The 26,687-nt window shown below is 40.5% G+C and overlaps 1 protein-coding gene across 1 annotated transcript in view; it reads left to right on the top strand.

Annotated features, from left to right (window-relative positions):
* The first annotated feature begins 260 nt into the window (after positions 1-260).
* LOC150081483 (synaptotagmin-15-like) overlaps positions 261-26,687 on the top strand; it is a 47,266-nt gene continuing 20,839 nt past the window's right edge. Inside the window, exons 1-2 of the mRNA XM_090380219.1 lie at positions 261-411; positions 21,765-21,912. Coding sequence (XP_090236345.1) covers positions 261-411; positions 21,765-21,912 — 299 coding nt within the window. The remainder of the gene's footprint in view (positions 412-21,764; positions 21,913-26,687) is intronic.

Here is a 26,687-nt window from a genome sequence, read left to right as displayed (position 1 = left end):
TATAATGCACATTAAGTAGTATTCAACAAGTAAGAATCATCTACAAAACTAAACCGTGGTTCGACAAGTATTTGATACAGGCATTTGTAGCCAGGCAAAAGGCTTATAGGAAATGGAGAAATTCAGGATTTAATGAAGACCTCACGGACTACAAGGAGAGAGAAAAAAAAAAAAAAAAGAGCCATATTCTTGAAAATGAGGTTATAAGAAACATTCGACATTCAAAAATAATCGTGAGCAAAAAGACTGCTAAATTTGAAATGGAAGAAACCACATTCATACACTGGGCTAGGGAGTGCTTTGAAAAGCTGCCAGTTGAAGGTAAAGCAAAAAAATATCCAAGAATATCAGCTGAAGGATATGGCACCACATATTTTAGCGAGAGAAGCGGCGTCTGCTTTATCTATATGGGTATGTTTTATCCAACGTCACTATTTCTAGAGAAGATATCATCAATGCGATTAACTCTTTGCCTAAGAAATCTACGATCCGTCCCGACGGGTTCCCTATATTTATAATAAAAATATGCAGTGCCTATTGCCGGATGTGTTGTTGCACATATTCCGAAACATCCTGAAAGATGGAGTCTCCCCCACCGGAGATGGAATCTACTTTGTGAGGTGGGTGTCAAAAAAGATTGATTGATTGATTGATTGATTTTGATTTTACTGGAGCAAAAACGACTACGGCGCCAAGAAAAGATTAAAATATCAGCCTATATCGATCAGTTATTCTCTGTTAAAGTTCTTTGAAAAAGCTATCCTCCCTGCATTAACCCTATAGTGCTTTGCGCACAGGCCTCTCTACCTCCATACCGTTGTATAGAGACGATCCACTACCTACTAACATGTTGGAGAGCCTCTTCAACAAGCTTTAAATGAAAAGGCACAAATTGATATCATATTTCTTGACATTAAAGCAGCTTTTGATAACTTATCGTTACCTCCACTCGAAAATATATGAAAGTTTATTTCAGCATTGAAGGCAAACTATTACAGATCATGAAGACCATTTTGAAGCCAAAATGGCACCTAATTGTACAACGTGAAGAATTTCGTGCAGAATAAACCCTCGCCTGGGGCATCCCTCAGGGTGGTATTTTATCAGCGTTGCTGTTTGCTGCCGCCCTGGAACCTTTTTGATCGCAGAATCATAGTTTTATTTCATACGCCGATGACATTAAATACTTTGTTGTCTCCAACGAAAGAGCTCTTGTGTCCGACGTTAATATCCATGCCAACGCTTTATGAACTCCATTTATACTTAGGTAAAATAAGTTTATGGCTAAACCGACAATAACTAATAAGAAAATAAAGAATTAAATCGAATTATCTATTAATGGAACAGGTTAATAAAGTCAGCTCATGCACCGACCTAGGAGTGACGTGGGACGAGGTCCTCATCTTCCAAAGGCATTTTCATAATACCAGATCAAAAATTCTTGTTGTCATATGGGCTATAAGACAGGAGATAACCTGGATTCGAAACCAGCAACTAGTGACCCAATACACCCAAAAATATATTGTGCCTGTATCCCTTTATGTTTCAGTAATCTGGTTCTCTGCCCCAAATACTTATATTAGGAAGTAAGTTTCTCCGCCTGGAATACTGGGTGCTTCGGTGGTTGAACAGGATTGTCGGGAAGCCATTTACAATTTCAAACTTAAAAGTAGATCTGTGGATTCAGATGGTTACCTTATGTAACATCTGCACTCTAGCACAACTTCTGACTGGAAGTTTAGATGCCTTCAAATTGAAAATCTCGTGGTCAGGTCCCACCCTGGAGCACGCCTCCACTACCCTCGTTGTCTACGTAGCGCTCTCCATAACACGGACGGATTAAGGCGGATGTTTCCTGTCAATACTCCTGGAGCTCTTTAGAGACTTCAAAATAGACCCAGACAGGTATTGTAATGACAGAACTTAAATGGAAGTTCATTGAAGCGGATCTGTTTACTAAACTTCAAATATAATGAACAAAGAAAGAAGAGTTCAAAAGAGCCCATGAACTCATAAAAATCTCTACTGAACGCTTTATAGGTCTTCAAAATATTCTTACGATATTCCTTTTTGGTCAACAGAAAGACTATTGGATTCAATTCTTGGAGTAAATGACTGTAATTTTTCTATGTATGTATTGATTTCTGTATCTATGTAATTTTTTCTCTATTTATTTATTTTATGTATTTTGTGATATTTTATTCTATGTTACTCTCTAGTAAGTGTTGTTGGATGTATGTATGTATGAGCCATCCTCCTAGATAATTGCTGTACAGGGGCGTTTGTTAATTTTTTCGTATGGTGGCTCTCCACTATTATATAATAATAACATTATTATTTTATGGGATTTTCTTCCTATAATATTTATAAATTATTTTATCGGGACAGACCCGCGGGCCCCCCGTCTACATGGGTCCTTTACTTTTTGCTATTTTCGCGCAGCGTTAGCTTTGGCTCTGCATATTTGAAAGAAAATGTGATCAGCAGTAACTTCATTATGATTTCAAAAATTAGGCTTTGTTATAACTGAAGTAAATTTAGAGAACAGCTTAAGGAAAAGGAGGGATAAAGCACAATGTACACGAGCTCCTTATTTATTAAATACTGTGTTTTGCACCTGCTTACTCTCCAGTTCAGTGTAGTCTACCTAATTTTTAAACAGGAATTCTATAAAGTCCAAACAGATCATCTTATCTCGAGGTTGCAGAGTGATTTATTTCCATCTACTCCAATGCCACTCGGCAAATATTTTCAGCTCGGAAGGTGGCAGTGTATTTCCATTACTCGAGAAATCTCTTTGAAATGCGAGATTGCTCTATGACATAATTACACTAGTTTAAGGTCTAACCACATAATTTATATCGCATCTACCACAGTTATTATCGTCCTACGTGAATCCTATATGAAGAAATAAACCGTTCTGGTCCCCCTCCCCGTTCCAACAACAGAGCTTTTGTTATAACATTCACGATCGATTGTCAAGGAAATGTTGATGTGAGACTCCCACATTAACGTTCAATGTCGCTGCCAACTACGCGTGCTCAGACAAAGCCCGATAGATGTGAATAAAAGTTTTCCAGCGACTCCAGCCCTAAGTTACTACGACAACAGGTGTCACAGCAGATATCGAAGAAGATGCCACCACACGAGTTGCGCTCTGCTGATAATCTTGAATGGACGGGAAATGGCACGTGCTTGTCTCCATGCCAAAAAGGTAACTCTAAATATATTGATTATATAATCTATCGCAATAATTCGCGTTTTAGTCAATCTTAAGCTTTTTTTCTCCATTTTTTAAAATATAATTTTCGTTATAATTTATGACAACGTCGAGAAACATTTACTTCTGTCTCAGATGCATTTTTGAAGGGCGTTCAAATCAACTAACGACACTTCCATTGTGGCTATTCGAGGTAGAGTATTTACAGAACTTTTATGATCGCATATACAAAATAAATAATCCTGTAATCTATGTATATCTCCTTATCCACGGGGTCAATATAAATAAATCCTCTTTATACGCCATAAGCGACAGAGAAGTTTGCGAGTCACGATGGTTTATGATAACTTGACCTTTTTTTGTGGTATCATGTGGATTCGAACACGTACAATATACAGTTATTGTTGTTGCTGCTGCTGCTGTAGGGTGTTAGGGCATCAGCGACTAAAGCCATATTGCTCCCGTGTTTATTGTCTGTAAATTTCTGGACGAAAAACCACGTTACCCTCGCCTGAGACCGATTAACTCAGCCACGTTTTGAAAAAGGCCCATTAAAATTCCTCACGTCATCGACGGGAATCGAACTCAGGTCTTTTCTACCTGGTGTGGGGAAGTTGCACAATACAGAGACAAATAACTGAACTTGTATGGGTCTGTGAGAGTATGTGTACCACAGCCTGCGAACCTTCCCCATATAAATCAAGTTACGGAACTGCGTTGACCAAGAGATTTCAGATTTCAAATCCTGGAAAATATCTTTCATATTTTCTTACAGCATCAACATATCTGGATGCGCCTGGTCCAAGAACAACGTTCGGTTCACTTTGACATCAATACTATTCACCAACGAAGAGACAACATTGGAGGCTTGCGCACTGAAGGCACAGAAGAAAGAGTGTTTCACGTGAAACACTCTTTCTTCTGTGCCTTCATAATTTTGATTTAGAGTGAAATATAACCACTTTTTTTTCTGCGTCTTACTTGTGCAAGCCACCGATGTTTTTCAAACGCTCAACTCAAAATAATGCAACTCTTAGGATTAGTTAAGAGAGTTGGCAAAACTGCTTAAACCATATGACTCAATAGTTATAGAAACGAATTGTTTATGGAAATTAGTGAGAAAACATTAGTCCAAGGAGATGTGCCCACTCATAACCACTTTGTCTTCTTCCACTCAATCTATAATTGCACTTATTTGCCAAACTGCTTCCATTTGTACAGCAGTCTTCCGTGTGCAACAGTATCAAAGGCTTTTAGGAATTCTTTAGGAAAAGGAATGTCAGAAGTTTATCAAACTAACAAGGAGCTAAATGATTTCATGATAACTGCAAAACTGTTTAAGCTAAACATAAAAAAAAAACCCTAGCGGGGATGGGAACTATCCACGCTAGGCGTGTAATGGGCAGCAAAGGAGGTAAGCAAGGCCTTAGTCCTAATTATGATTATCAGAGAATCTTTGGATTCATGGGAGGCTGCTGTGGACTGGAGATGTAAGAATGTATCCCCAGTTCATAAAGGGGGATATGAGTAATTACAGACCTGTTACGTTAACTTCGGTCACAGAGAAAATAATGGAGTCACTGGCTAGAGAAGTAATAAGGGACCGTTATGCAAGAGTGCAGTTATACTCCAGTTATGCAGGTGTCATGAGGTAGTAACAAAAGAACTGAGTGCAAAAAAATAATTCTGACATCATAATCCTGTATGTCTGTACATAAAAGAGTACTGTACCGGTTGAAGCAGTGCGGCATTATGAGCAAGTTACCCCTACGAATAAAGGGTTGGTTTGGTGTGAGAAAACAGAGTGCTTATCAATGGGCACTTCTCTTCGTGGACTAAATGGTATTAGTAGAGTTCTCCAGGGTTCGATACAGGGCCCATTGTTTTTTTCTGTATTTATTAATGATATTGATGAGGGTATATCAGGCTTAATGTCTAAGTTTGCAGATGATACAAAGGTTAGCAGGGTGATTAATGACAATAAAGTTGTCAATGTTGATAATTAAGTTCTGCAAATTGCAGCGGCTGGAGACTAGGAACCTGCGAGGTGATCTGATTGAGGTGTATAAGGCCTTGAATGGGTTGAGCACGCTGAATTCTGATGGGATTCTTCCGCTTGTTCAGATTACGAACCTAAGGTTCGTAATCTGAACAAGCATAAATTCAAATTGAGGAAAGGCTGATGTAGAATATATGTGCGGAAATTTGCCTTTAGCCAGCGGGTGGTTAATTGCTGGAACAAACTTCCATCTGTCGTTGTGGAAGTTTATAATTTAAATAAATTTAAGGAGGAACTGAACAAACATTTAGAGGGAATGGTTGTGTGGAATTTTTTTTTTTTTTTTGCTGATGTTACATTAAGCTCATACGCTTGCTTTCTTGCATCACATGCCACAATTACTATTATTAATATAATCAAGGTAAGCTACTGAAACAAGACCAAAAGTATTAGGCAGATGGTTTGAGAAATGGCAGTTGAAGTTTAACAGTGAAAAATGCAACGTAATACATATTGCTAGCATGTCCTTCTACTGTTAACAAAAATTCAACTGTTAGCAAAGATTTCTTTTCTACTTTTCTTTGCATTCTTAGGCGGAGAACTATATACTTACCTCCAGGGTCTAAAGCCTAAACACTGTTTTTTAATAATTTACAATCAATATTGCATGAAATGCGATACGTATTTCAGGCTCTGATTTAATAAATTATACAATCATAGTATACTGTCAACAATTTCTTAATGCAATTTTACTTTCTTCTTCGACTTTAATAACAATTGAGTTGTTAAAAATTCTTATTTATTACTGATAGTAAAAAAAAAAAAAAAAAAAAAAAAAAAAAAAAGAGCAAAAAAGCAATGACTTGTGTGCGAACCGAGAACAGTTCGTTTCTGCGTATTAGCTATATTATCCATTCATTCCTCCAATTCCGCACGGCTGCAATCCAATATTTCAGATACTAGATATCATCTTATTTTGGATATTATACAGTATAATGTGTAACTATGTGACTTAAATAAAAAATAATAATAACAACAACAATTAATAAATGAGAAAAAAGAGAAAGAATAATAATTGCCGCATTTTTGTTGGTCCGATTTCAATGGAATTTGATGGTTCCACAAAACTTTCTAAAAGGGCGAAATGTAAAATTTCATCAAAATCCATCCACTGGAGTTCGACTTATTGTATGGATGGGTGGACTGACAGATGGACATGTGTGAAGGCAACAAGCACTTCACGCATGTATCAACACCTAAAACCAGGCATAATTCACGAGGAACTATTCTATAGGATCGAAATCGGCTATGCTGAAAAAGGCTACGGCGCTAGAAAAAGCCAGGAGAGGTTAATGTGGTTCAGGTTTCAATTAAGAAACCGTTAATTTTGATTAGTTGCGTGGGGTGTACGCTGGCGTATTAGTCAGAGTAAGGGGAGAAACTTGAGACTGGGGGACAGACAGAAATATGGGATCGATAGGGAAGGAAATCCCAGGTGGTCAGTAAGGTATACCCATGCCTCACTAGGCGAAGTATATGGGGTGGCAGGGGAGGGAGGAGACAGGTAGACCATCTCCTTGAATGTCTTTGGTTTCCTATCATCGGTTAGTACATTTGTCAGTTTCACTTAAGTCTCATATTTGTTGGTAGAAAATCTCCTCCTCCTCCTCCTCCTCCTCCCCCTGCCAGGGAGAGGAAAAAAGGTACCAGGCAAAGGAGCTGGTACAGATCGCCATTTGGCTACGTGGCAGTTAGGCTGCAGCAGTCGTAGTATAGTCATATAAGATCACGTGCGGTAGTAGTCTCTCGTGGGACAGTGTCCCGTCCCAGGTTGAATGTCCGTCTTTGGTTCCCTATCTTCGGTTAGTACATTTGTCAGTTTCACTTAGGTCTCATATTCGTTGGTACATAGGCAGGGTTTCTTGGTTCCAGCGTTGGTTCGTATCATTGTAAAAAGTGCACAGTCACTGTTCCTAGGCAAGACAGTAACTTCCACATAATTCTCATTCCGGGGTGTGTCCGAAAGGATGTTTTGATTTGTTATCTGGCTGGTCGTCTTTCATTCCTGGTGAATTGCATTTAGCGTTCTCCTTCTTGAGAAGAGTTTTTAAGCGAAGTTGGTAAGGGCTCTGTATTCCTCCTCTGAATCCAGTAGGTGAAACTCTTGCCCTTTGGAGGGGGAGGTATCCTATACTCGTGATTAGAATGCACCTGAGATCCTCGTATTGCGGACAGTCGTACATGAGGTGTTCCCAGGTTTCGATCTCTCCACATGTACGATCATGGGTCATCGACAAGGGCGAAGTTCATTAACTTTGCGTTGAAGGGGCCATGTCTAGTTAGCAAGTACGTCGTTTAAAACTCTGGAAAGAACTAAGTAGGCGATTTTGTATAATTTTTTTTCCAGTTGCGACAAGAACTTGTGGGTCAATCGATATTTCTGCCCACCTGTCCTGCCACACCTGTAGCAGGTGAGATTGAACCCGGATCTTTTCTGCCTTGTGGTTGTTTGTTGGGTCTATTGTAAATTCCAGGAAAGTGGTGGTTATTCCCTTAGATAAGTAGTAGAGAGGTCCTGTTCTTGCGATTTCTAGATCAAGAGGAAGTACTGCTGCTATCACCTGCAGCGCTGGGTTACACACCGTTCTGCAGGCGCGGGTGGTAGTGAGCAGGATGGTGCGTTGAAGTGCATCCAGGGTTCTCTTATTTACGACCAAGGCAGTTTTGTCGTACCAGATTGCTGAAGGGTATGTAATTAGTGGGAGGAAGGTTGTCTTGTAGTATAAGGCTAGGGTACGCTTTTTTGAGACCCCAGTCTCACCTTGGGACCTTAGCTACCATGGCAGAGTAGTTTCTGATCTTTTATCTTAGAAATTTGAGATGCGGTTGGATGGATAAGTTATGGTCTAGTATGACACCCAGGTATTTTAGTTGACTGGCGAACTTGATAGTTGTCTCATCAATCTTAATCTGGGGTGTCATCTCAGTTCCTTTAAACAGCACCGACGATGTATTTGTCGGTGACATTAAGAAATTCTTCTTGGCCTACTGTTGGAGAATCTGCAGGGACTAATTAGCTAGGATTTCTAATTGGGCTCTGGAGTTTGTTTTCACTGTTAAAATCAGGTCATCTGCGAAGGCCCACCGCTCCTAGGTCCATCCTCAAGAACTCATCAAATACCAAGTTCCAGAGGAATGGGCCCAATGCAGATCCTGCGGACATCCTCTGTGTACTGTTCTTGCGATCTATTTGTGTGGAGTGTTTATCTCCAATTTTCGTGAGAGATAGGCTTCTATGACTTTATAGAGGTTGATGGGTACTTTAGCTTCCCTGAGTCTGCCCAAGACGCTCGCCCACCAGAGTGAGTCGAACGCCCCAGCAAAGTTAATCGATGTTACGAGGAAATACTTTTCACATTCTTTGACCTTATTAAGTAGTTTTCTAAGGGCTTCTGTTATGGACGATCCCGGTTTAACTCCAAACTGATTCCCAGCTGGGAGATCAGCTGCTTCGTAGTGTTGGAAGATTCGTTTGTGCAGTAGCTTTTCAAACAATTTGCTTACTACTGAAAGAAGTGCGGTAGGCCTGTAAGATTTCGGGCACTCTGATTTTTTAGTCGGACCTTTGATGATAAGTTTTATGGTGGCCGTTTTCCAATTTGTTGGGAATTTCCCTATCTCTAGGCATCTGTTGAACACGGTCAATAGAAGTTGCGGTGAATATTCTATTACTTTTTTAAGTATTTCGGATTCTGTCATGTCTAGGCCGGGATATTTTCTGTTTCTTATCCGGGGGCAGCAGCACTGAGCTCCTCCATGGTGAAGGGGGCCTCCGTCGTTTTCGTGTTGTAGTTCCGCTTTTCTTGACAGAGATGATTTTGTTCCTGTAGAGTTGGAACCGCCGGTTCCTTGAATATGGCATTCAGGTTGTTATTCACCAATTGTTCCCAAGTTGTCATTTGACCTTGTGGGGTTTGTGTGGTAGTCATCACTCCCCCCCCCCACCTAGGGAATTTGTTGGTAATAATTTGTTGGTTTGGTCCTTGAGGTTGTCACAAACATTCTCTCAGATATGCCAGACAAGCTATACTTGCTACCTGGGAGTCTAAAACGCTGATGGAACTGATATTCGGGTGACACTCAAGTCAAGTGGACCCAATTTCGGCAAAGTCCAGACGGTCTGTGACAGCCAAATCCTCTGCTTGCACCTGCACGATGGTGGGACTGTTAGTAATTCTGGGTATAACCCCCATGCACAAGTACATGGTGGGTGACCACCCAGGTGTGAACCAACGTAAGCAGGGGTCAAGGTGTGGCGCCCACACCGCATGGAGGAACCCCGCCCCTCTATGTTACCAGACAGTACTAGGTGGAAGATGACTCTCATCAACCGGTGAAATACCACCACTTTGCTTATTGGAGGCTTGAAGTGGTGGAACCCATCTTTAGTCTCTAAAGCTAAGTTCCGGTCAACCCTTCCCTATCTCTTCCATCATGCAGTATGATTGATGACTTGAGGTTATGATGAACGTCGTGGCGAGATCCAATATTCCTTACATTTCGAGGGTACAGCTCTAAAACGGTTTTCTCAGGCCGGCTGCTAGTTAATACACCGGACCGGACCTATTGGTAACTCTCTAGGAGGCTTCCGGATCAGCTAGTGTATAATCTTGCTAGCTCTACTCTGCCAGATAGTGACTGGAGGGAGTCCGAGTAGTGTGTATGCGAGGAGCATTGTCGAGGCCACGTTATGTCAAGGATCTGGGTATATTCTTACCACATGTACGCCATATCCAAAAATTTTATTACTTCATACAGCATGTCCCACCCACCTTTTCTTACTATTGAATACACCATGAATTGTCAAACTAATAGAGCAAGCTTATCTGCGAAAAGATCTAAACCTCCCAAGGACTTCCTAATTCATTTCACAAATATACGTGGTCTCAATTCTAATCTCAACGATGTCCATTTCCACTTGCAGTCTGCAAAACCTCATGTACTTTTTCTTACAGAATCTCAGTTATCGGGTGATTCAACTACTGCTCATCTCAGATGCCCAAATTATTCGCTGTATGATTCCTTTCGCCTCAAAGGTGGTACTTGTGCATATGTCCGTTATGATATTCCCTGTCAGAGACTTGGCAATTTGGAATCTCCTCTCTTTGATCTTCTCTGGCTTAAAATCTCTCTACCTCATTGTGTCAAATTCATCTGTTGTCTCTACCGTTCTCCCAACTCGACTAATCACTTGGAGCTCTTTGACTTCCTCTCGTTGCAACTTGACTTTCTCCAGTCCAACTCTCCTAACAGTGAGGTAAATTTCCTTGGTGATTTTAATGTTCACAACCCTAGCTGGCTTCCGTTTTCTAGTCACACCGACCTAGCTGGTCGAGATGCTGAGGCTTTTGCAATTACTAATGACCTAGCACAGATTGTTCATTTACCTACAAGAATAACGGACAATCCTAATCATACAGCCAATACGCTTGATCTTTTTCTCACAAACAACCCTTCTAAGTTCACGGTCGAAGTGAGAGCTCCTTTAGGCACTTCAGATCACAACTTGGTGATTGTCTCTACTCCAATGGAACATTTATCTCATGGCTATTCCCAACCTCGTGTTGTTTGGCATTACAAGAATGCAAAATGGGATGACCTGCGAGACTTCTTTTCTTCTTTTCCTTGGTTGGATTACTGTTTCAAAAGTTCTAATGTCAACGTTTGCTCAGATCGTGTCAGTGAAATTATTCTTGCAGGAATGGAATCCTTTATCCCACACTCCACTTTAAAATCTCGTCCTTTATCTAAACCTTGGTTTTCCAATAAATGTGCTAAGGCTGTCCAAGAGAAGAATGTTGCATATCGTAATTGGCTTGTTTCTAATTCTTCAATTTCATTTTCTGCCTACACCAAAGCTCGCAACAATTGTAAAGCAGTTATTAATCAGTCCAAACTAGAGTTTGAACAGGCTAAGAGTAGAAAACTTGCTTCTTGCCCTAATGGTAGCCGAGCATTCTGGTCTCTTGCCAAAGCTATTGGCCGCAACTTTTGCCCATCTCTGCTCCCACCTCTGTCCAAACCAGATGGTTCTGTTGTCACTTCAGCCAAGGATAAAGCTGACCTGCTAGCATCCCATTTTCTTCCAGCTCATGTATTAATGATCTTGGAAAAACACCTCCCACCATTCCCAACACACTCCATTCAATGCCTCCTGTGGTCTTCCGTCAAAAGGATATCAGAAGGATTTTGATGAATCTCGATGCTAAGAAAGCTCCAGGTCCTGATGGTATTTCTCCACTTGTTCTCAAAACCTGTGCTCCTGAAATTACTCCTATTCTTTGCCGCATTTTTTCACTTTCTTATTCTAAAGGTGTTTTTCCTTCTGCTTGGAAATTTGCTCATATCCAGCCAGTTCCTAAAAAGGGTGACAAATCCCTCCCATCCAATTATCGTCCCATTGCAATTATTTCTACTCTTTCTAAAGTAATGGAGAAATCAATTATCCGCCAACTCTTTAACTACCTAGAAACCTTCAGTCTAATCAACGATCACCAGTATGGATTCCGTCAGTGTCGATCCACTGGTGATATTCTGGCTTATGTTACCCATTTATGGACTAATTCAATGAAAAGGTTCGGTGAAACACAAGTAGTTGCTCTTTACATCTCAAAGGCTTTTGATCGTGTTTGGCATAAAGGTCTTCTAAACAAGCTTCCATCTTATGGTTTGCCAACTGTTTTTAGTAATTGGTTATCCAGTTTTCTCTCTGATCGCTCACTGAGGGTGATGGTTGATGGCTCTCTGTCTTCTAACTTCTCCACTAATGCCGGTGTCCCCCAAGGTTCAGTTCTTTCCCCCACTCTTTTCCTTTTGTATATCAATGACCTTCTTCCATTGACTGGAAATCCTATCCACAGTTTTGCCGATGATAGCACATTGCATTCAACTTTCAATTTTGAGAAACTTGTCCTGCGCAATCAGCTTCAACTTCTCGAAAATCTGCTACCAATTCCTTAAATGCCGATCTTCAGGTAATTCTCCAGTGGGGCAAAGACAACTTAGTTGATTTCAACCCTTCTAAAACTCAGTCTTGTCTTATATCTCGCAAAAAGGATTCTTCTGCTCCTATGCTTATCTTTAGTGACACTCCAATTTCTAGGCAAAAGGATATATCTCTTTTGGGGGTTACCCTGACTTCTAATCTCTCTTGGCACAAGCTCATTACAAATATTGCTTCCTCTGCATCTAAAAAACTTGGTTTTCTCTTTCGCTCTAGGCGTTACTTTTCTTCCAAGCAGCTGTTCACTCTGTATAAATCCGCCCTGCCATGGAATATTGTTCCCACATCTGGGGTAGTGCCCCCAAAACCTCTCTCAGGCTTCTTGATTCCATTCAGAAGAGGGCAGTTAGGTTAATTAATGATTCATCTCTAACAGAGTCTCTCCACTCGCTGTCTCATAGACGCACTGTTTCTGCTGCATGCCTCTTCTACAGATACTTCCATGGGCACTGTTCTTCTGAATTAGCTTCTATAATTCCCGCTCTCTCTTTCAAAACAGTCCGAACACGTGCCGCCACCAGCCAACATCCATTTACTGTCCAACTTCAAACCCACAGAACCAACTTTTCATCTTCCTCATTTATTCATTCAACTGCCGTTTTCTGGAACCTTCCTTCATACGTATTTCCTGAAAATTACAATCTACACAAGTTCAAGTCCAATGTCAACAAATATCTTCTTTCGTCTTCTCAATCTCCAACCCAAGCACGGTACTAAGTACTATAGCTTCTAATACCTCTCATTTTTGGGGTTCACATAAATAAAAAAATAAAAAATAACCCTGCAGACTGTTCCCCAGGGGTCATCATTTCCAGTTGTTGTCACTAAGCGTTAAGTTCGTTCCTTACTTTTTCGGATGGCATCCGTGTATCGGTTTCTGGCTTCCCTATAATGTTGCCTGAGGGCTTTCACTTCAGCTTCTGGCCACGTTCAGCGCGCTCGTTGAAAGTAAGGTAACCTTTCTTCTTTTGGTTACCACTTTGCGGAGGGCATTGAATTCCGGAGTCCACCAGGGGATGGCTCCAGGTTTCGGGTTCTTTTTGATAGTTCTTACTCTGACTTGGTCGGCCACCGCTCTGGCCCGTTGTGCATTTGTCTGGAAGATCTTTATCATTGTGGAATTAAAGTTTTTAATTCGTGTTCCCCATAGTTAATTCTTCCTTGGTAGACACTCTTGGCTTTCAGATAGATCGGGCATTTCGGGTCTCTGATGGAGTGATGGTCTAGTTTCTGCGACTTACAGTTTGCGCATACAGAGTCGTCTTGGTTCTTGTTTGGGCAAGCGTTGTAGTCATGCCCCTTTCAGAGAAGTGACATGTCTTGATGTCCTGGGCGCATCTGTGGGAGGTGTGGCCGAACTTGCAGCATTTGTAGCACGTGGGAACAGCCACATGCTCCCTGAAGCGACAGGATCCCCAGTCTATGTAGATTCTTGATTGATTTCTTATTACTTGCCAGGCTTCCGGCACTAGTTCTACTATCCGGTTACTGCTGAAACCATCCCTTGATTTGATGGAGTATTTAGGAGTTATTAATTGTTGCGATTTCCTTCCCGGATATATCCCCTGGAGTTTTTCCTCTGTCAGTTCTGGTGCGGTAATATCTTTGTTTACATCATAAATAACTATAGATGGGCCCCTACTTTTGGGTGGCTCCGCACTCAGTCCAAGGCTTACAATCTTTGGGTTTTCCATTATTTCCCGTGCTTTTTTTTTTTTTTTTTGGTCCGTCTCTATAACTATACCCACACTTCTTATTTTCCTTATATCCTTTACTCTCGCTTGCTTTAGGTGCTCTTTTAGGTTTGTCATTATTTTGGTTTTAATTTCATCACTAGTTTTTACTTCTTCCAGGTTTTTTGGTCTTATAACGACCAAATTTGGCATTGGTATTATAAGATGTGTGAGATCTAGTGAGGAGGCTGAGCCTCACCCGCAGTCGGACATGCTAAGCAATCACCAAGAGTGGCCAACATTTTCACTCAGCGCGCCAAACATCATATTAAAAATGCGCCGAGTGCCACTCAGAGTATATTCATAAGCTACTGGAATCAATACAACCATCCGCGACACCAAATGTTTTGACAACTGATGTCAGATGAACTAATGAGACATATGGCAGAGAAGAAAAATGCATGGGATACATACAAATTAACACGTGACACAGAAGCCTATGATAGATACAAGTTGATCTGTAACCAAGTTGCAAAGGAGGTTAGGCAGGCGAAGGCAGATTACGAGAAATCTTTGGCAAGGGATGCAAAGAAAAACAGCAAAGAGTTCTTTACTTATGTAAACTCTAGCAGGAAGGGGATGAATCAGATTGGTCCACTTGATATCGATGGGTCAACTGTTGATGATCCTGCTCAGGTAGCTAACAAACTGAATGAATATTTTAAAAGCATCGACATTCACACATGAGGAGTTATTCAGCGAGGGGAATGCCAGAGGTGTATTCAACTCTGGCAGTAAGCTAGATAATCTTGTAATAACTGAGAGTAAAGTGCAGGAGAAATTGTTGAAGATAAATACAAGAAAGGCACCTGGGGTGGATGGGATCTATCCAGTTATATTAAAGGAAGCAGCAAAGGAAGTAAGCAAACCCTTAGCCATAATTATGAGAGCTTCATTGGACTCAGGGGAAGTACCCATAGACTGGAGATGTGCAAATGTGACCCCAATTCACAAAGGAGGATCAAAGGGCGACACAAGTAATTATAGATCTGTGAGTTTAACTTCTGTTCCTGGAAAATTAATGGAGGCACTGGTTAAAGAATCACTGCAGCATCATCTAGACAAGACTTCAGTTATAGCTCAGACACAGCATGGTTTTGTTAAGGGGAAAGTCTTGCCTGACCGATTTGATTGGATACTATGATGCAGTGACAAAAGAACTGGATGCAGGGAATAACTTTGATATTATATACTTGGATCTTAGAAAGGCTTTTGATACTGTTGCACATGGAAGACTGCTGCACAAATTGGAGCAGTGTGGCATTGGAGGCAAATAGCTGCTATGGATAAAGGGGTGGTTGAGGGGGAGAAGACAGAGAGTGGTAATCAATGGACACTGCTCATCGTGGACTAATGTTATTAGTGGAGTCCCTCAGGTTTCAGTATTGGGTCCATTATTGTTTTCTGTATTTATAAATGATATTGATGATGGTATATCAAGCTTAATGTCCAAGTTTGCAGACGATACGAAGGTTGGCAGGGTTGTCAAGGACACTACGCTACTGCAACAGGATCTGGAAAGGTTGAGCAGATGGGCTGAGAGGTGGCAAATGAAGTTTAACATTGACAAATGTAAATTACTACATATGGGAAACAGCAACCCCAGAGCAACGTATCAACTCTGTGGTACTACACTGACAGTATGAAAGTAGAGAATGAAAGGGACCTGGGGGTAGTTGTGCAGGCAGATATGAAGTTTTCTGAGCAGTGCAGACGGGCTGCAGGAGTAGCTCATTGTGTATTGTCGATGATATATAGGAATTTTTCTAGCAGGGATAAGGAGGTGATTATTCCCTTGTATAAGGCAATGGTCAGGCCACACCTTGAGTACTGTATACAGGTCTGGAGGCCTCATTTCAAGAAGGATGTAGAGCTGCTGGAACGAGTACAGAGAAGGGCAACAAGGTTAGTGAAGGGAACGAAGGGTTGCTCTTACGAAGAAAGGCTTAAGTTTTGCAAATTACAGAGCCTGGAGCCTAGGCATCTGTGAGGTGATCTGATTGAGGTGTATAAAGCCTTGAATGGTTTGAGCATGCTCAATGCTGATGGGATTCTTCCTCTTGCTCAGAATAATCACCTGAGAGGGCATAAATTGAAATTGAGAAAAGACAGATGTAGGATAGACGTGAGGAAATTTGCCTTTAGCCAGCGGGTGGTTGGTTGGTGGAACAGACTTCCATCCCTTGTCGTGGAAGTTGATAGCCTAAATAAGTTTAAGGCTCAGCTGGACAGGTATTTCGAACGGACGGAGGGGTGAAGTGGAAGTGGTTATTTTTTTATTTGTTTTTTTTTTTTTTTTTTTTTTTTTGGCTGATGCTGCATAAGCTTGCTTTCTTGCATCAAATGCCTCTACTAATGCTAATACTAATTACGTAAAGGAATTATTGCAGAAGCTAAGGGCGCTTGTAATAATAATAATTTAAACAATTTTACGGCTACCAAATAAATATCTTTTCAGAACAGACGTAATGAATTGCTCATTAAACCCTACATGCACTAATACTCTAAAAACCGGTAAATGTGAAACATGGATTCCCGCCATGTTGAATTCCGGGTTATAATTGTTTTAAAAAAAAAGTTGAATTTAAACTGTACATGTATTTCTGATTTTTTATGTTATTTATTTATTTAGTCCACCACTGGCGATCCCTGCAATATTGGTCTTGCCCACAATACAGCATCCCTATGTATCTGTCCACCTGCTTTATATCGGATGGTATGAACATGATTCTGTTCCATTTCATGAAAAGGATAGGTATACCTAATAAAGTGACCACTTAGCGTATGTAAAACAGAAGAAATGATATTTAAAAAAAAAAAAAAAAAAAAGATCAGGAAATGAGATGTGGTAAATTTTGAAAAACGTCATTACACCACGCAAAAGTCAATATTGAAAGTACGGAAGGAGATGATTTCCATTGCAAGAGCCTATGCCTACCCCAACAAGCATATTGAAGTTATCCTGATGGATGGCGATCCAAGAACAAGCGCTGTCTCCAGAAGCTAAATACCATGCCAGTCCAAAAGCTGAGGGGTGTTGCTGCTTCCAAAAGTCGGAAGGTTGTGAATATAAAATGACACATGCTGCTTGCTAATGCATCTATGTGGCAGACGTATCAAATAAGCGGCCCTCAAACTTTCTGCATGGTTTAAATTTTGCCAAATTCTATAAGGAAAGTTTATCCAAGCGCAACGTGTTTCCCCTCTATTTTATAACTATTGACACCACTAACAGTTTTGGTTGATAAAGAGCCTGTGCCAGAAATGCTTCCGGCAGGCACTCTATTTTAATATTTATGTTTATTTATTAATTTTAATCTTATTTTAGTGTGTTTTATTCAGTATTAGTTTCTTTAGTTAACCACATATAAACTGGCTAAATATGAACTGGCCATATTCATTGACTTCTAGGGAGCTTTCGATTCTCTTTGGTGGGAGAAAGCTCTCAATTGTCTTATCAAAGCCAAGTGCTCTCAGCAACTATTCCAAGTTATTAGAAGCTACTTCTAAAATAGATTCATCCAAGTAATCCCGAAACAGCAGTCTCTCTCAAAGACCAACTCAAGAGGATGCTCCCAGGGATCAGTTTTGGGATCCCTCTTCTGGAATATAGTTTTAGACAGCTGGCACATGCAAAAACTTGACAAATCTCTGCCTTTGCCTACGCCGATAATTTAGTTCTTCTAATTCCAGGTCAATCGCATCTTCAACTAGATCAATCAGCCAATATAACTCTTGAGCTAATGAAGTAGTCTAGTATAAATAAACCGCGAATATCTGCCACAAAAACAAAACTGATGGTTTTTAAGGGCAAATTAGATTACAGAAGACCTCCTAATATAAAGATAGACGGTAAGCAAATCCCTTTAGTACCTGAATTAAATCATCTTGGCGTAATTTTGGATGACAGGTTAACCTTCTCCTCTTAATATTAATCACCTCGCCTCGAAGATTAAGAAGTTCACTACAGAAATTGTCCGCATTTCCAAATCGGACTGGGGACTAAATAGGAAGATTCTCTTACTATGTTATACAGCAGTATTCATACCAATAGCATAACAACATATGCTTCGGGAGTCTGGTTCCATAGAGCCGTTAATTTTAAACTCCGTTCCAAGCTCATCTCCATTCAACGGATTATGCTGCTTGCCATGCTCCGGGCCTGCAGGAGCAGTGTCCTCTGCTGGAGTCTTACCACTAGACCTGCATGCCACCTTCAAAGGACTATGATATCGTCTAAAGCACAGAGTTCCTGGCATCTCATGCAACCTAACTGCTAACATCAAAGACGAGAAACGGAGAATTTGGAATGAACCTAATGTGTAGCAATCACGATGGGTTTCCAGTACTACTGTTCAAGTCACCCGCTCTTTTGTTCCTGCAGTTACCTTCCCTCTCAACAAGAACGTTCGCCAATGGTTTTCTCCCAGCTTATCAACATCATATATACTTACTGAGCACGGCTCCATCAACTCCAAACTATTTCAATTAGGCTTGTCTGACACCAACCTCGGCTTGTGTGGTGCTGAGGAAACCTGGACGCACAATCTGCATCGCTGTAAACTGTACCACGACGATAGGTCTACACCACAAACTGCTATTGGCAAGTTTTCTGAAGGAAAAGAAGTGGCATTGACTTAAAATTCACAATCGTTCTCAGCTCTACAACAATTTTCCTCTGCTGTTTTCACCAAAAGAAAGCAATTCTTCTGGAGTCTATCATCTCAACAACAAGGAACCAACCCAACACCTGTAATGTCTATCGATATCTCGAAAAACTGATATCACCTGCCTTCTTTGTTTTTTTAGCTGGTACCCCAGTTTGGGCAGCTGTGGGTACGGGATTAGTTAAAACCCACTGGTATACCCCCTACCTCTAATGGGTGCGGTTTTCATCCTTCAAAGGCCAGAAAAAGACTGCTGTCTTGTGGTTCCTTGTGCCACAATTCATACTTCTGATTGGTTGCGGGATGTGATTTGCTGTGTGGAGAGGTTATATGTTCATTTCACTTATGACGGGACGGGCACTCACCTTTCTACTAACGGCCATGGGCCCTTCCAATGACAAGCTCACCACGCTAGGGCTCCTTGATGACCCACGCTGCATCTGTGGAGATGTTGAGAGCTGGTCACATCTATGCATCAATGGCCAAGGTATCGATGAATACAAAATCCTCACAAAATACGCCCAGGACCTCTTTGCGAGAAGAGGAACTCGATACGCGCTGACAAACTAGCAAGTGACTGGAACCAGTTGAATTCTCCATGCCACTGTTCCTCTAACAGAAAATGACTATTAATCAGAATGGTACATTCTTCGAAGAATGATTGCAGCTCTGGACAATGCCTAAACCCCAGATTGAACCCCAAAACCGTCACAGAAAACCACACTTTGCCCAATCAACAACCTGGATGGGATACTCTCCGAAAAGAAAGACGGAATCCCTAACAAGCCTACAACTAGGAATGGACCGTGAACTCCTAAAAAGGAAAACTTTACTGAACCCAACTACTGGATTCCTACAGCAGACTCTGGCTCAGATATCAGCTGTGCTGCACATGCATCATTGGAGATCCATCATAGCGACCACTATCTGGGACTGACCTGTGGAAAGGGATCAGACTGACCTTCTGGACAGGACATTGTCCTACCTCTGGCCAGGCCATGATACTGATGTCACCGGACTTAAAGGAAACGCATCGGATTCGACCAACTGCAGCCTTGCTGCCCATGTGCTATTTGGCGATCAGTACCCTGCTCCCTTGCTGGGTACCTTTATTCCTTTTTTCCTGGCAGGGGGAGGAGCTAGACTCTTTCCCCCTCCCTCTTGCCGCCCTCTTTTCTTTCTGGTGGAGTATGGGCCTGCCTCACCGTCACTACCTGGGAGCACCTTCTCTATCGTACCCATTCTTCTGACTTTCCTTCCCCCAGCCTTCAGTCTCCCTCCCCCACTCTGCCGTGTTGGAATGAGTTGCCTGCCACAGTGTGGCAGGCAACTCATTCCAAAACGCTGCCAGAAAGTAAACTGAATAAGATACAGTCGTCTATTACGTCCCAAAACTTTATTTGTGTCCCCTGATTCTTATCTTTTCTGCCACTGAAAATGTACCACCCTCGTTAATTTTACTGATTCCCTATTCAGGCCTTTAGCACCCATTACGATTTCTAGCTGACAAGCATTGCAGTCCGCACTTTGTAAGCAGTTCTTCATATGCACATCGATTAGCATCCATTGCCAAACTGGTTGCTCTTTCTTTGAGACCTTCGAATAAGTTCTATGGCATTTTTTATTGTTTTTTCCCCCCTCCAAGATGCGGTCTCACCATAAGCTATACAAAAAGATGATGACAACATCATCTTCCCTACTGGCGATGGCCCTATACGTCACAGACAAGACAACATGTGCCTACTAAGTCGCCTACCTAGATAGCTTTACACTGCATGGAAAATTTCGTATCTGACTGAATGGCAACCCCTTTAGTCTTTTCCGTCCTGGAATACCTGTAACTCCACTCCAGGATTTCTTATTTGAAATAAACAAGCATGCTTGTTTGTTGTTTGGTTTTTAGGAGCATTAGCAACTAAGGCCATATTGCTCCGGGATATGCGGTGGTCATTCCCTGACCTTTCCGCATCCTCCGTATTTGGTGGGCACGGGCTCGAACCCCGGTCTAATCAAGAAGCGTGTGCTATGCACTGCTGCTCCTGCCCACCTAGCTGCGGAGGCGCCTACAAAACCTTGCATTTAGAAGCATTAAAATTCAACTGCCCTCAGACCATTTGTGCAACCAATATAAGTCATTCTGAAGCAAAAAGACTTGGTTAACCATCCTTTCTACCTTTAAATCATCAGAAAATTTTGCTAACTTCCCCTGTACAGGGGAAGTTGGTAAAGTTTCATAAATGTCATTAAGAAAAATATGAAATAGAAGAGGTCCCAACACTGATCTCCGAAGTTTATTTATTTATTTTAAACAGCTGTCTTCTATCATTTAGCCAGCCGTTGATCTAAACGAAGGATCTTGCTATTAATCTCAATTTGCAGTTGAACTTTTTTTAAGCATGGAAATTGAACAAATATTGAAGAACGACAGCCATGTTTTTATAAATAATAAATAAAAAATAATAAAAAAATCCAGACACGGACTGTTTGATAGAATCTATTCTTGAAGTTAACCATTCGATCTCGGTGTTGTCTACATAGTAACAATTTCATTATAGTATCATATAGTAGTTTCTACGGTCTTTTATTATGGTCAAGGTGAAAGAAACTCCTAACTACAACTAAAGCGTTGATCGAACATAAATTGTATGAGTACTTTTGCGTATTGGCTGAAATGTCAACATAGCTAAGAGATTTCTGATTTTAGGTAATAGAGATGCAGTTATCCACGCTCTATAAACTTAAAGAAGCTGCTCCGATGCATCTTTAATAAGAATAACTCCAAATGTCAGCTATCTGCGATTTTGAGAAGCTGATGATATTTGTAATAAGTCGTGCGCATGCGGAGGCACTAAGACTTCAAAAGCTCCATACATTTGGGTTTAATGCACTACGAAAACAAACCTCTAGAGCCATAAATTGCCACTAATCCCAATCTTTACTTGTCCGTTCAATTTCCAGTCTTCACCAATTGATTTACGGTAGAGAAATCACGGTCAGTTAGCGCACCGCGCCGATGTAAACCACCTATTCGGGTTTGACCTTTACCGACTAACAATTTTCTCTTTTTGTCTCCTTTCTGCAGGAACATTCCCGTTGTTCGTGGGCGTTAGCGTGGGAGTTGGCGTGCTTGTTGCTGTGGTGATCCTCATCTGTGCCTATCAAAAGAAGCGGTCCTGGGCAAGCGGCAAGGTGATAAACACAGCATCCCCAGATTCTCTCAGAGATAACTGGTAAGCATAAATAGAACGAAGTTCAAGGGCAGTACGATGTTTATATTTCGAAATTGCTCTCACAAAAATCCTGTCACTTAAAGATTCTTATAAACGGCAGTAAAAACAAAGTCCAAGTTTACATTCGATGCTCTATTACTCTTTGCCTGAACCTCAGATGCAGTGAAGTTGCCTAAGTTTGAGAAGCACAGAGATTTAGTACATTGAAAAACATTCCACTTACGTAAAATATATAAACGTGTGTGTGGGGGGGGGGAGTATGTACAAGCATCAGAATCTCTAAAGTTACATCGAAATGTGCATACAATGATGTATTTCTAAATTCTTCTTCCAAAGGGAGCACCAGTAGGACGAAAGTGTCCACATCGATGCAATCTGTGCACCTCTGTAGTCGAAAAGAGACGTTATGGTCTTAGGAGAACAAAAGACGGAACTAAAAATTTCTCCGTATACGAGCAAGAGCAATTTTGTATTTAGCTGAAGTGAATTTAAAAAAGAAAAAAAAACTTATGATTCTCTTTTTCTGTAAAATTAAGTGATGGTACTACTAACGAAAACCATTAAACCCAAATTCTTCACAATTACTGGTTTTGGTGAGGCGTATAATAACAAAATGCAGGATAGGTAGGAACAGTTATTAGACTTAATTAAATTTGAAAAAAGAAAATACCTGAACATATTTTTTGGTAGTCACTTTAAAATAATACTGCATATCTCAAAGATGTATATATCCCTTTTTTTGGATAAATGAAGTCTGAAAAATAAAGCATCATCCATTAATTTACGTAAAAAAAAAAGGTTTGTTAATTAATAAAAATTTAATAACATTCTTTTGTACGATTTGATAGACAACTTAAGGTAACAATCATAATAAAACATTTTCATACTTTTTTTTTAACACTGCGAGAGTGCATTGATAATATTCTGTTTTGGATTGAATTTGAACGCGCGCACATTCTCAGTGGACAATTTATTATAATTCTCCCTCCTTGTCCTAGACTGAACGCCAATGTCCGTGTCATTTACTCCTTGTATGGGCTGAAAAACCTAGGATAACTCAGGGGAATACACCCCCACCACCTGCGTCGTTAACAGTACTCTCAGTAAAGTGCCAAGCAATAAACTATCCAATTTTGAAAATGAAAGAACCGTGAAGACGGATTGGACCACAGAATGAACTATTATTTCAACAATAGCTTTTTCGTGCATAATAGCATTAAAGAGTAGTAGAAGTGGCACCACTGAACATCAGTATAATTACTCACAATCCATAAAAAATATAATAAAAAAACACAAGGGGTAAGTGTTCCCATGGCTTTAAACTAATAATAACAATAATAATTCTCTCTCTACCAAAGTGAGACATGATGATTCCTGGTCCGAAAAACAAACCCTGTATCTCAACATCAGGAAAAACATCCATTAGCCAATGAGTAAGAACATGCAGTTTCAAACTTCAGATTTGAATTTTAATTAGGGCGTGCTAGAGAAGCTGCGATAGATTTTCAAATGGGTTCTGAGGAATTGTGAAGTTTCTTAAGATTTCTGAGAGCGAGAGAGATGCTTTTACGATCTTTGTTATGTTTTATATAAAGCAAGAGATACAAATGACGTGGAATAAAATCGGGGTAAAAGTTTTTGATGTATTGGCAATATTTTAAACATGTTAACACAAATCAAATCAGTTAAGACATCACTGTTTATAGTAGTGGTTTTTTAAGTATATCCCGCGGAACCATGAGGGAGGGTTCTGCAAATGTTCAGAAATGTATGTTCTAAATTCGTTCAATGCATGTGTTGTTTTTAATATATTGTTAATAATTATGTTTTTTAAATATTCCGATCTACAAAAGGTTTCGCAGCCAAAGTTTTAAACCCTGATATGGAAAGGGAGGTCTCAGTAAGCGTCCTACTGTTCCGAACCGGCTAAAAAAGCAAACCCAAGATTACCTCGAAATCATGAATCGAAGCACCGTAATTAAACTGATATAAAATAGACGTGGCTGCAGCCTTGACATTCTTGTAACTTATTTCCCGAATGCCCTTGAAGTTCAGGTGCCTGGAAACACCCACGCAAAAATTCTGCTCTTATTTGAAATGCAAAGCATTACGAAATTCATGGTTCCTTTGTAAATTACTTTCCGGTTCCCCCTCCGCCGCACAAGTACGATTGGGTGGGAAGTAATGACTCGACATCCGGGCTGTCTTGTGCAAAATTTTCTACAAGCCAAATATAAACATGAGCGAGGAGACCAGAATTATAATTGTTAACAAATGATTTCCATTAGTTTTCCTCTTCAAAGATTAATACTTTACAAGTTCCACCGCTGCCATCGGTTTTGCAATCATGAAAGAAGTTGTTTCTTGAATAGAGGGCAACATAAAAAGAAAACAAAAAAAAACTTTACCATGATGAACACAATCCAATCTGTTCCCCAGTTTATCTCTGAAACGGAATAATCACTTCTGGGTCTCCATGGTGATCGAGCATCCTTCGCTTTTCCATCTCTTGCAGGAAGCGTGTTTTATCTTCTTGCACGACGATTTCAAACTGCTTTCATGTTCTGTATGTTACCAACTACATAACAAATTGTTGTATACTCCGATTTAACACATATTGGCCGTTAGCACTTGCGAAGCATTGAAGCTTTTATATCAAGTATCGACTTCCTCGCTGGGAGGCAGATTTATTCCTGTTTTTTTTTTTCCCATTTGTTTCGCCCACCTTTCTCTCTCCTCATTTTGCTCTGTTTTTTACCCAGACAACCTTTCTGTAATGCGATCATTAGGTTAGCTCTACATGTGGACCTTTTCTTGATTCCATGCTAATTTTAAATGTCTGTTTCCATAACAACCTTCCTACATTCAACTGTGCGTCATTTCCAAGGCAGCACAGTGATGACATTTTACTATTCGTGGAATTTTGCACTACCATAATAAATTCAACGCTCTTTCTATAAATAACGTGGGGGTAATAAAGTACAGCGTGTAGCAAAAATTAGGACATTTTCTGTCTACTCAACGAAATTGTGTTTCACATAAAATAGACGATGTTTATTCCCAAAAAAGGGCATCCATTTGAGCATGATACATATACTGTAGTTTCAGAAGGTTGGACTGTTTATAATAAATGCAGATGCATTTTATATATCGACATATGCTCTCTCATCTCCATCTTCTTGACAGGAGTAGACAATAGTTGGGAATCATAACGAAGGCTTGGGTTGCGGTCAGTTCACTGAATCCTGGATATGGTATTGCCTATAACGCCTTTCTTCGAGTGGAGTAATCCTACGTAACTAAGAATTAAGTCTTTTAATGGTGGACTCTTCGTGTAACTGAATTTTGTGGTAGTTTATTTATTTGTGCCGTGCCGACAATAATTATCGCAATGTTTTCAAATTTGCTAAAAGCAAGATCGCACTTGAACATAATCAGCCAAACTGTACAGAGAAATAGAGTGGGCCAGTAAATCAGAGAGTCTTATAATGGGGGATTTTAATTTCCCAGATATTGACTGGAATTTGGGGACTGGTCACTCACACACTAGCAAGGCTTTTGTGGATTTATTGGATGATTGTTTTCTACATCAGCATGTTCGGGAGGCAAGTAGAGGGAGTAATACTCTTGATTTGATTATCAGTAGTGATTCTTCATGCATTAAGAATCTGCAGATAAATGAACCACTAGGTGGTAGTGATCACAGTGTTCTGAAGTGGGAGTTCTTCAAAGAGGTAACTACCATTAGGGGTAAAGGGAAGGGGTATTGCTTTCGTAAAGGCGACTACGATGGACTGAGACAGTATTTAAATTCTATACAGTGGGACCAACTGATGATGTTACCAACAGCAAATTCAAAATGGGAAGCATTCAAAGAACTTATCCTGGAAGCTACTAGGCTTCACATACCAACTAAGAAATATTGTTCAAGGTTTAGGCCTAAATGGATATCAGATGAACTAATGAGGCATATGGCAGAGAAGAAAAATGCATGGGATACACAAATTATCACGTGACACAGAAGCCTATGATAGATACAAGTTGATCTGTAACCAAGTTGCAAAGGAGGTTAGGCAGGCGAAGGCAGATTACGAGAAATCTTTGGCAAGGGATGCAAAGAAAAACAGCAAAGAGTTCTTTACTTATGTAAACTTTAGCAGGAAGGGAATGAATCAGATTGGTCCACTTGATATCGATGGGTCAACCTGTTGATGATCCTGCTCAGGTAGCTAACAAACTGAATGAATATTTTGCATCGACATTCACACATAAGGAGTTATTCAGCGAGGGGAATGCCAGAGGTGTATTCAACTCTGGCAGTAAGCTAGAAAATCTTGTAATAACTGAGAGTAAAGTGGAGGAGAAACTGTTGAAGATAAATACAAGAAAGGCACCTGGGGTGGATGGGATCTATCCAGTTATATTAAAGGAGGCAGCAAAGGAAGTAAGCAAACCCTTAGCCATAATTATGAGAGCTTCCTTGGACTGAGGGGAGGTACCCATGGACTGGAGATGTGCAAATGTGACCCCAATTCACAAGGGAAGATCCAAGGCTGACACAAATAATTATAGACCTGTGAGTTTAACTTCTGTTCCCGGAAAATTAATGGAGGCACTGGTTAAAGAAGCACTGCAGGATCATCTAGACAAGACTTCAGTTATAGCTCGGACACAGCATGGTTTTGTTAAGGGGAAGTCTTGCCTGACCAATTTGATTGGATACTATGATGCAGTCACAAAAGAACTGGATGCAGTGAATAACTTTGATATTATAT

Source organism: Mastigoproctus giganteus, chromosome 8, assembly GCF_048544385.1.
Source record: "Mastigoproctus giganteus isolate SK-2022 chromosome 8, ASM4854438v1, whole genome shotgun sequence".
Taxonomy (NCBI): Eukaryota; Metazoa; Arthropoda; class Arachnida; order Uropygi; family Thelyphonidae; genus Mastigoproctus; species Mastigoproctus giganteus.
This window is presented reverse-complemented; position numbering and strand designations above follow the sequence as displayed.